This window comes from Gracilinanus agilis, chromosome 4 (genome assembly GCF_016433145.1).
Source record: "Gracilinanus agilis isolate LMUSP501 chromosome 4, AgileGrace, whole genome shotgun sequence".
NCBI classification, from domain to species: Eukaryota; Metazoa; Chordata; class Mammalia; order Didelphimorphia; family Didelphidae; genus Gracilinanus; species Gracilinanus agilis.
In genome coordinates this window covers 229,323,914-229,335,335 of record NC_058133.1, presented here as the reverse complement: position 1 = coordinate 229,335,335, position 11,422 = coordinate 229,323,914, and the positions used below count along the sequence as shown (strand labels likewise).

The 11,422-nt window shown below is 36.7% G+C and overlaps 1 protein-coding gene across 2 annotated transcripts in view; it reads left to right on the top strand.

The window, feature by feature from the left end:
- The window catches only part of RPTOR (regulatory associated protein of MTOR complex 1), a 547,237-nt gene that overhangs the window by 494,327 nt on the left and 41,488 nt on the right, over positions 1-11,422 (top strand). For both annotated transcript variants that reach the window (XM_044676205.1, XM_044676204.1), the window contains 2 exons: positions 7,111-7,225; positions 7,875-7,999. In XM_044676205.1, coding sequence (XP_044532140.1) covers positions 7,111-7,225; positions 7,875-7,999 — 240 coding nt within the window. The remainder of the gene's footprint in view (positions 1-7,110; positions 7,226-7,874; positions 8,000-11,422) is intronic.

Genomic DNA, 11,422 nt, shown 5'->3' with positions numbered 1-11,422 from the left:
TTCACAGCTCCACCAGCAATGCATTAATGTCCCAGTTTTGCCACATCCCCTCCAACATTCATTACTCTCCCCTTCTTTCATTTTAGCCAATCTGCTAGGTGTGAGGTGGTACCTCAGAGTTGTTTTGATTTGCATTTCTCTAATTATTAGAGATTTAGAACACTTTCTCATGTGCTTATTGATACTTTGGATTTCTTTACCTGAAAATTGCCTATTCATGTCTCTTGCCCATTTATCAATTGGGGAATGGCTTGATTTTTTATACAATTGCTTTAACTCCTTGTATATTTGAATAATTAGACCCCTGTTAGAGTTTTTTGTTATAAAGATTTTTTCCCAATTTGTTGTTTCCCTTCTGATTCTGACTACATTGTTTTTGTTTGTACAAAAGCTTTTTAGCTTAATATAATCAAAACCATTTAATTTACATTTTGTAATTTTCTCTAACTCTTGCTTGGTTTTAAAATCTTTCCTTTCCCAGAGATCTGACAGGTATACTATTCTGTGTTCACTTAACTTATATATAGTTTCCCTCTTTATATTCAAGTCATTCACCCATTCTGAATTTATCTTGGTGTAGGGTGTGAGATGTTGATCTAAACCTAATCTCTCCCATATTGTTTTCCAAATTTCCCAGCAGTTTTTGTCAAATAGTGGATTCATGTCCCAAAAGTTGGGCTCTTTGGGTTTATCATACACTGTCTTGCTGACATCATTAACCCCCAGTCTATTCCACTGATCCTCCCTTCTGTCTCTTAGCCAGTACCATATTGTTTTGATGACCGCTGCTTTATAGTATAGTTTGATATCTGGTACTGCTAGGCCCCCTTCCTTCACATTTTTTTTTTCGTTATTTCCCTTGATATTCTTGATCTTTTGTTATTCCAAATGAAATTTGTCATAGTTTTTCCTAATTCAGTAAAGAAGCTTTTTGGTAGTTTGATGGGTATAGCACTAAATAGGTAAATTAATTTGGGTAGTGTTTTGTAGTTCTTTTTGCGTAATTCCTGTGTTTGTTTTGGTAGATAGATTCCTAAGTATTTTATATTGTCTAGGGTGATTTTATTTATTTATTTTTTTAAACCCCTACCTTCCTTCTTGGAGTCAATACTGTGTACCTCCCATCTCTAGGCCTGGTTCTCAATCGACTGAGCTACCCAGCTGCCCCCTTAGGGTGATTTTAAATGGTGTTTCTCTTTCTATCTCTTGCTGCTCTAATGTGTTGGAAATATATAGAAATGCTGATGATTTATGTGCATTTATTTTGTATCCTGCAACTTTGCTAAAGTTGTTGATTATTTCTACAAGCTTCTTAGTTGATTCTCTAGGATTTTTTAAGTAAACCATCATATCATCTGCAAAGAGTGATAGCTTAGTGTCCTCATTGCCTATTTTGATACCTTCAATTTCTTTTTCTTCTCTAATTGCTACTGCTAGTGTTTCTAGTACTATGTTGAATAAAAGAGGTGATAATGGGCATCCTTGTTTCACTCCTGATCTTATTGGGAAGGCTTCTAATTTATCCCCATTGCATATAATGCTTGTTGATGGTTTTAGGTATATGCTGTTTATTATTTTTAGGAAAGGTCCTTCTATTCCTATACTTTTCAGTGTTTTCAATAGGAATGGATGCTGTATTTTGTCAAAGGCTTTTTCAGCATCTATTGAGATAATCATGTGATTTTTGTTTGTTAGACTGTTGACATGGTCAATTATGTGGATGGTTTTCCTAATGTTGAAACATCCTTGCATTCCTGGTATAAAGCACACCTGATCATGGTGGATGATCTTCTTAATTACTTGCTGGAGTCTCTTTGCTTATATTCTATTTAAGATTTTTGCATCTATGTTCATTAGGGAGATTGGTCTATAGTTTTCTTTCTCTGTTTTTGGTCTACCTGGCTTTGGAATCAGTACCATATTTGTGTCATAAAAGGAATTTGGTAGGATTCCTTCTTTGCTTATCATATCAAATAATTTGTATAGTATTGGGATTAGTTGCTCTTTGAATGTCTGATAGAATTCACTTGTGAATCCATCAGGTCCTGGTGATTTTTTCTTAGGGAGTTCTTTGATGGCTTGTTCAATTTCTTTTTCTGATATGGGATTATTTATGTATTCTATTTCTTCTGCTGTTAATCTAGGCAATTTATATTTTTGTAAATATTCATCCATATCTCCTAAATTGTTATATTTATTGCCATATAATTGGGCAAAATAGGTTTTAATGATTGCCTTAATTTCCCCTTCATTAGAGGTGAGGTCTCCCTTTTCATCTTTGATACTGTCAATTTGGTTTTCTTCTTTCCTTTTTTTTATTAGATTGACCAGTACTTTGTCTATTTTATCTGTTTTTTTCAAAATACCAGCTTCTAGTCTTATTTATTAATTCAATAGTTCTTTTACTTTCAATTTTATTAATTTCTCCTTGATTTTTGTTATTTCTAGTTTAGTTTTCATCTGGGGATTTTTAATTTGCTCGCTTTCTAGTTTTTTGAGTTGCATGCCCAATTCATTAATCTCTGCCCTCCTTAATTTGTTAATATATGCACTCAAGGATATAAATTTTCCCCTGAGTATTGCCTTGGCTGCATCCCACAGAGTTTGGTAGGATGTCTCATCATTGTCATTCTCTTTAATGAAATTGTTTATTGTTTCTATGATTTCTTCTTTGACAAATTGGTTTTGAAAAATCATATTGTTTAATTTCCAATTGGTTTTTGATTTGCCTGTTCAGGTGCCCTTACTAATTATTATTTTTATTGCATTATGATCTGAGAAGATTGTATTTATTATTTCTGCTCTTTTGCATTTGTTTGCAATGTTTCAGTCTTCGTGAATGTACCAAGTGCAGCTGAAAAGAAGGTGTATTCCTTTTTGTCCCTATTTATTTTTCTCCACATATCAATTAAATCTAATTTTTATAGGACTTCATTCACCTTTCTTACCTCTTTCTTATTTATTTTTTGGTTTGATTTATCTAGATCTGAAAGAGGAATATTTAGATCTCCCACTATTATGGTTTTACTATCTATTTCCTTCTTGAGCTCTGCCAGTTTCTCCTTTATGAATTTGGATGCTATACCACTTGGTGCGTACATACTGAACAGTGTTATTTCCTCATTGCTTATACTGCCTTTAATCAGGATGTAATTACCTTCCCTGTCTTTTTTAATCATATCTATTTTTACTTTGGCTTTGTCAGAAATCATAATAGCCACTCCTGCCTTCTTTTTCTCATTTGATGCCCAAAAGATTTTGCTCAAGCCCTGAACCTTAAACTTGTGTATGTCCACCCGCCTCATATGTGTTTCTTGTAGACAACATATGGTAGGATTTTGGTTTCTAATCCACTCTGCTATTTGCTTCTGTTTTATGAGCGAATTCATCTCATTCACATTCAGAGTTATAATTATCAGTTGTGCATTCGCTGACATTTTTGTATTCTTCCCTAGTTCTACCTCTTCTTTTTGCACTATTTCCTTTAAACCAGTGGTTTGCTTTGAGCCAGTATCCCTTATCCCCTCCCTTGATTAACTTCCCTTTCTACCCCCTCCCTTATTATTCCCCTCTTTTTGTTTTTAAATGCCTAATGAATTCCCTCCCCTTTCTTCTCCCCTCCCTTTTTTGACCTCCCCACACCCCTCCTCCCCTTGGTTTATCCCTTCTGACTTTCTCAGTAGGGTTAGATAGAGTTTTTTATCCCAATGGATAATATAGCTACTCTTCCCTCTCCTGGTTGATTACACTGAGAGTAAAGTTTAAATATTACCTCTTAATGCTCTCTTCCTCTCCTTCTTATAATAATATTTGTCCCCTCCCCTTCCCATGCCCTCTTTGTGTGTAATAGAATATCCTATTTTTCTTATTCACTCAAGTTTCTCTTGGAGTCCCCTACTATTCACCCCCTCTTTCCCACCCCCCCATGTCATCTTAGACCATTTAGTATTCCGTCCTCTCTGAATTATTCTTCTGATTGCTATAATAGTGAATACTATAATAGTGAATAGAGTTCACTACAGAGAATTATACATAGCATTTCTCCACATAGGAATACAGATAATTAGATCTTATTGAAGCCCTAAAAGAGTTCAATTTAAAAAATTATGAGTTTTCTTTCTTTCCCCTCTGTTTCTTATTTACCTTTTCATGTTTCTCTTGATTTTTGTGGTTGGATATCAAACTTTCCATTTAGTCCTGGTCTTTTCTGTGCAAATACTTGGAAATCTTCAATTTTATTCAATGCCCATATTTTCCCCTAGAAGTATATAGTCAGTTTTGATGGGTAGTTGATCCGTGGTTGAAGGCCCAGCTCTCTTGCCTTTCTGAATATCATATTCCAAGCCTTGCGGTCTTTTAGCATGGAGGCTGCCAGATCCTGTGTTATCCTGATTGGTGCTCCTTGATTTTTGAATTGTCTCTTTCTGGCTTCTTGTAAGATTTTTTCATTTACTTGGAAGCTCTTGAATTTGGCTATCATATTCCTGGGTGTTGTCTTTTCTGGGTCTAGGGTAGAGGTGATCTATGGATCCTTTCAATGTCTATATTGCCCTTTTGTTGTAGAACTTCAGGGCAATTTTGCTGAATAATTTCTTTTAGTATGGAGTCCAAGTTTCTATTAATTTCTGCTTTTTCAGGAAGACCAATGATTCTCAAATTGTCTCTTCTAGACCGGTTTTCTTGGTCTGTCACTTTCTCATTGAGATATTTCATGTTTCCTTCTATTTTATCAGTCTTTTGACTTTGTTTTATTTGTTCTTGCTGTCTTGAGTGATCATTAGCTTCTAATTGCTCAATTCTAGCCTTTAGGGACTGGTTTTCGGCTATAATCTTTTGGTTTTCGACTATGATCTTTTGGTTTTCCTTTTTCAATCTGGTCATTTCTGGTGTTCAATTTGCTTATCATTTCATTTGATTTCTGAGCCTCACTTTCCAATTGTGAAATTCTGCCTTTTAAACTGTTATTTTCTTGCCAGATCTCTTCCATTTTTCTCATCATCTCAGATTTGAACTCTTCAATAGCTTGTGACCAGTTTTCATTATTTTGGGAAGGTTTGGATATGATTACTTGTTTGTTCTCCTCTGTTGTCTGGATTTTCTCTGTGTAAAAGTTGTCGAGTGTTCCAGAGTTCTTGATAATCTTTCTCTTCTGGGGTTCCTGATTTTGGGTCGCCATTGTTAGCCCCGCCCCTTCTCAGCTTTATCCTCACACTCAGGGTCTGTCTGCTCTCTCTAGGCTCCTGAGGTCTCAGGTCTCGTCGTTCTCGGGGTCGAGCCTCCTGGTCGTCCCTGGTTTGCCCCTCTGCCCAAGGCTCCTTCAGCAGTCTCAGGGCACTGCTTCCACAGCTGTGCTTCCGTCTGCACAGGGTTCCCACTCGAGGTCCAAGCCTGCGCTGGAGATCCTTGTCCGCACCTTAGTCAATGCCTTCCCCCACACCAGCGCTCAGGAAAGTCCGCGTGTGTTCTTTAGCCTCTTGGGGTCCTAAGTCTTGCTGCTCTCAGGGACAAGCCCTGGAGCTACCAGTGACTTAATGGGTGCCCTAAACCTGCTTTCACTCTTGTGTGCTGGCCTTGGCACTGTACATGGTGTTGGGGAGGGGCTTCTTCCTCTCGTGTTTTAGTGAGAGCTGTTTCGCCCCTTTATAGCATGGAAATGCCCCAATTCCACGTACCTTCAATGCTGCACCCTGTTGTGGGGTCCCTTCATTCGTCTGGATTTGTTTTTACGTCCCCTTGAGGAGTCCTGTATGCTTTGGTTAGGAGAGATCAAGTTGCTGCTTCTTACTCTGCCGCCATCTTAACTGGAAATCTCCATCACCTATTTTTTAAGATGGAAACATGATTGGTCATTGCTTTGTTCAGAGGTCTTAAAGTTTTTCAAAGCTTTTTAAGACATTGCTCTCCTTGTCAATTGTCTTTCTGGTTCTGCTAACTTCATTCTGTATCACTTCATACTATATCAGATTCTCAGAAATCATCACTTGTATTATTTCTTATGGCACAATAATAGTCCATTATAGTCTTAAATCACATTTTGTTCAGTCATTCCCCATTTATTCAAGAGGCATTCTCCTTAGATTCTAGATTTTTTTTCTTTATTATACATTTTTAATCCCCTTTCCAACCATTTTAAAAATAAATATGAATAGCTTACTATGTGTCGGGCACTGAACTAAGGATAAAAAGAAAGGACCCTGCCCCCAAGGAGCTTGGATTCTAATGTGACTCTTAAGGGAGACAATATGCAAATAACTTAATAAATGCAAGATATATACAGTATAAACAGAAGAAAATTGGGGGTAGGGGAGGGTATATGACCCGAAGTTACAATTTCATCTGACTAGAAGGAAACCAAGGTGAGATGAAGTGAGAGAACATCTCAATAAAGGAGACTGAGGGGTGTTTAGCAGAAAAGCAGCCAACCAGGAGAGAGCAGTGACATCAAAAAGAGAAAATATCACGGAAGAAAAAAAAGAATGACTGACAGTGTCAGAGGCTACAGAGGTGCCAAGAAGGATAAGGATTGAGCAAAGGCCATAGAAGTCACTGGTGAGAAGAAAGGAAGTAGAAACACTAAGTATAAAGTGGCTTTCTCAAAGAATTTAGACAAGAATGGGAAGGAAGATATGGGACAGTAGCTCACAAAGCTATTTAGAGTGGATGAGGGTTTGGTTTTTTTTTAGATTGGGGGAGATATGAACATGCTAACAAACATCAGCCATCCTTAAGACAAGGAGAGATTAAAATAAATTAAAGAATGATGGGATGATAATGTGTGCAATATGCCAGGGGAAATGAATGGAATTAAGCATTCAAATAGAGAGGTTTACCAGAGGACATTTCACATGATAAAGAAGTAGATGACACAGGAAACAATACTTTAAGCTTTTCAACAATTAGAAGATAAGGGCAATATCATATACAACCATACTGGTATAGACTATTATTGCTAAAGAAATTCAGACATGCTTAGATTTCATTCATATATGATTATAAATCCTTTTGTATTCTCTACAGTATTTAGTACAAGACATTGTACTCAATCTCTTGGTACAAGTGCATAAATTCAGATTAGTTATCAAATACTTTCTTTTCCATTTCTTTTTTTAGGTATAACAAGACTAGATGATCAAATCTTCCTTAATAGGAACCCTGGTGTTCCCTCAGTGGTCAAATTTCATCCCTTTACCCCGTGCATAGCTGTAGCTGATAAAGACAGTATTTGGTAAGAATTATGGTAACTATTCTGAGTAAATTATTTATTAACTAAATATTAATTTCCACATGGCTTGACCTTATATTTGGAGGATGCTGAGATTTTGCATATTTTACCCATATTTTTGAACATGGGGCTCTGCTGTTTTATTCCAAATAGGGAGGTCTCAGAAATTGACTACAAATTATTCTTTTCTAATTTCTTAAAGGTTGAAAGTATCCTTTCTATCGTTTTTGACTGTTGTTGAATTATAGAGGGGTAGAGCCCCAAAGTAATGACTATAGGTTAAAAGACAGTTAATGAGATGTTATATTTTTAAAAAATACGTTACTTTTATACTGCATAAAAAGATAAAGCAGTTTCTTGGTTTTAGTGAACATATATAGTCTCATCAAAACTAGAGTTATAACAGAAAGATTTATAATGGGGATTTAATCTTATTACTTCCTCAACAAAAGCAAGAGATGTTACGGAAAGTCCTTAATATTTTAAAAACCAACATTCAAAAGCACAAAGGAGAAAAACAACTTTAATTTTCAATAAGTATAACCCTTTGTAATTGAGAAGGTACCAATTTAACAGAGATTTTTTTTATACTGCTAATAAAACCGATGCAGTTCTCACTTTCGTTTCTTATCTTATTCTAATATTCCCCAAGTTTTTGGGACTGGGAAAAAGGGGAGAAGTTGGACTACTTCCACAATGGAAATCCTCGCTACACCAGAGTCACTGCCATGGAATATCTGAATGGCCAGGACTGTTCATTGCTATTGACAGCCACAGGTAAGCCATGCATTCCATTTGATCAAAGAAATGGAAGCAGGGGATAGGAAAATATTACATCAGGGACATTAGCAGGTAGACTTGGGTGCTTGAGACTCCAGGACTCCTGACTTGGAGTGGTAGCCATATTTGCTATTTCAGGATATCTTTTGTACTGATTATATTTCTTCTCTTCTTAATTAAAAAAAATCTTATTTGGAGGTTGCCATTATAAAGCACCAAAAGATATATGAAGGAAATGACTTTAACATTAAATATCATTTAAAGGCAGAAACTTAGCCTGTATTTTTTAATTGCTCTGAGACTGGCATATTTATAAGACTTTACCAAATAGTCCATTTCTGTCAAACCATCAATGCCAGTTCCTATCATCCACAGAGATAGAGAAAGTGCAGTTTCACTTGAATTCTGTTAGTCAGTAGTAAGTATTCCTCAGCAGTCGACAGGAGTGGAGACTAGTTGTGGACAGAAAGACCAAGAAGGTTGTGAGCAGATTTAACACAATGAAAACGTCAGTAAGAAATGCATGCCTTTCCCGTGCTACAAGATTAAGCCACTAGCTAGACTAGAATAGTGGGTAATTATAATGATGGTTAAACTAGGGGCTTTAAGAGTAAAATATGATGAGGATAGGAACTAAAACTTAACAAGAGGACAGCAAATTAAAAATGAGGTGAAATCTGGGGAAGAGAGTCTACTGTAGACATATGACATAAGACATATGAAACTAGAGAATATTACATAACTCAGATAAGAAAAGTATAAGAAAGTAATATCAAAAGAGTACTGGAGGACTGCAAAAGGATCAGATCATGGGGATGTTTTTATTGACCTTTCTGAAGATTATTTATGTAAGATGTCAAATGAAAGCCCCTTAATTGGGGGATTGGAAAGAGATCAAGGAAAGAATTTGAAAAGTAAAAGCAGACCAAAGGATATAAGAGGCTCTAGAATTCAGACAGAAGATTTTTTTTCCTATCAAATCTCACTGACCAGAGAGGGTTAAAAAAAAAAAATCAAGGATCAGAAACAAGTAAAAAAGCAACCTATTTTAATTTTTCTTTGAGAAATGTAAGATGCTTGATTCACTCAAATTTTAAGTTAAAAACTGAACCATTCAGCAAACATTCATTGAGCAGAATAATTCTAGTAGCTGAAAGAGATAAGTAAATATGTGGAAGGAAATAAAGTGTAAGAAAACTAGAATGGTAGGAAGGTTGTGGTAGGATTTAAAAGCCAAAGATTTTATTTTTCATCCTAGAGGTAATACAGTCACTAGAGTTTATTTTCAGGGAGATAACAAGGTATAAAGCCTTATGCTCTAAGATTACTGGTAACTGAGTATAAAACCAAACTGAAGTAGGAAGAGACTCAAGATAGGGAGTCCACACAGCAGGGCAGTGGTAGTGTCAGAGGAGAAAGAGTTGAATATGTCAGATGAATGAAAGTGAAAAGTCCAAGATGTGACCTGGGTTATGAGCTTAGATGATGGAAAGGACAGTTATAAACATGACTGTCAAAGGGAAGCTAGGGAGTAGTTTGAGGGGAAAGATGAGTTCTATTTTGAACACGAGTATAAGATGATCATCAATTCAAGATGTCAAATAAGCAGGTAAAGATGTAAAACTAGAGGTCAGGAGAGAAGTATGACTGAAAAAATAAAAATCGTCAGCATAGATATAAGTGAATCCATGAGAGCTGATGAGAATATCACCTGAGATAAAGGAAGAAAAGAGGGCCCTCAACAGAGCCTTGGCAGATTCCCATTGTTAGCTTGCATGCCTTGGATGAAGATGTAGCATCAGAGACTGAGAAAAAGTCAGACAGGTAGGAGGAGAGCCAGGAAAGAACAGTCTCTTGAAAGAAGAGAAAGCATGGCAGAGAGGAAATTGATTGACAGTGTCAAAGATTGCAGAGAGGTCAAGAAAAATGAAGATTGAGAAAAGGCAATAAGAAGTGACTTTGGAGAATGCATTTTCAGTTGAATGATAAAGTTGGAAGTTTAGCTGACAAGACTTTAGAAGAGAGAAGAGATAGTGGAAGCCTTTCTCAAGGCATGTAGACAAAAATGGGAGAAAAAAGAATAGAGATTAGTAGGGATATTCAGATCAAGGGAGAGGTTTTTTTTTAATATTTATTAATATTCATTTTTTAGAAAAGTTAACATGGTTACACGATTCATGCTCCTACTTTCCCCTTCACCCCTTGCCCTCCCCCCATCCCTGGCCAATGTGCATTTCCACTGGTTTTAACATGTGTCATTGATCAAGACCTATTTCCAAATTGTTGATCATTGCATTGGTGTGGTAGTTTCAAATCAAAATCCCCAATCATGTCTGCCTCAACCCATGTGTTCAAGCAGCTCCTTTTCTTCTGTGTTTCCACTCCTGCAGTTCTTCCTCTGAATGTGGGTAGCATTCTTTTCCATAAATCTCTCAGACCTGTCCTGGATCATTGCATTGCTGCTAGTACAGAAGTCCATTACATTCTATTTTACCACAGTGTATTGGTCTCTGTGTACAATGTTCTTTTGGCTCTGCTCCTTCACTCTGCATCGATTCCTGGTCTTTCCAGTTCACATGGAATTCCTCCAGTTTATTATTCCTTTGAGCACAATAGTATTCCATCACCAGCATATGCCACAATTTGTTGAGCCATTCCCCAATTGAAGGACATACCCTCCTTTTCCAGTTTTTTGCCACCACAAAAAGCACAGCTATAAATATTTTTGTACAAGTCTATTTATCTATGATCTCTTTGGGGTACAAACCCAACAATGGTATGGCTGGATCAAAGGGCAGGCATTCTTTTATAGCCCTTTGAGCGCAGTTCCAAATTGCCATCCAGAATGGTTGGATCACTTCACAACTCCACCAGCAATGCATTAATGTCCCAATTTTGCCACATCCCCTCCAACATTCATTACTCTCCCCTTCTTTCATTTTAGCCAATCTGCTAGGTGTGAGGTGATACCTCAGAGTTGTTTTAATTTGCATTTCTTTAATTTTAGTTTTTGAGGATGAGAGAAACCTGGGCATGACTGTAAGCATCAGGAAGGCAGCTAGTGGATAAGGAGAGATTAAAGATAAATTAGTAGGGATTATAATGGCTGCAATCCATTGGAGAAGACATGCTAGAGTGAGATCACTTGTGCATGTAGAGTTTTGCCTTGGCAAAGAGAAGGGCTGAGCCTAGGAGATAGAAGAGAGTCATCTTGTGATCTGAAATGAAAGGAAGAGAAGAAGAAGTTCATGGCAAATGACCTGAGGTTTCTCAGTAAAATAGGAGGTAAGGTTTTCAGCTGAGAGGATAGGGGAAGGTCGAGAAAGCATAAAAAGGTTGAGAAAAGCCACTGGGATGAGGATAATGAATTGGTTAGGAAGGTGTAAAATAATTGCTTTTTGTGGCAGTGACATCCCAGTT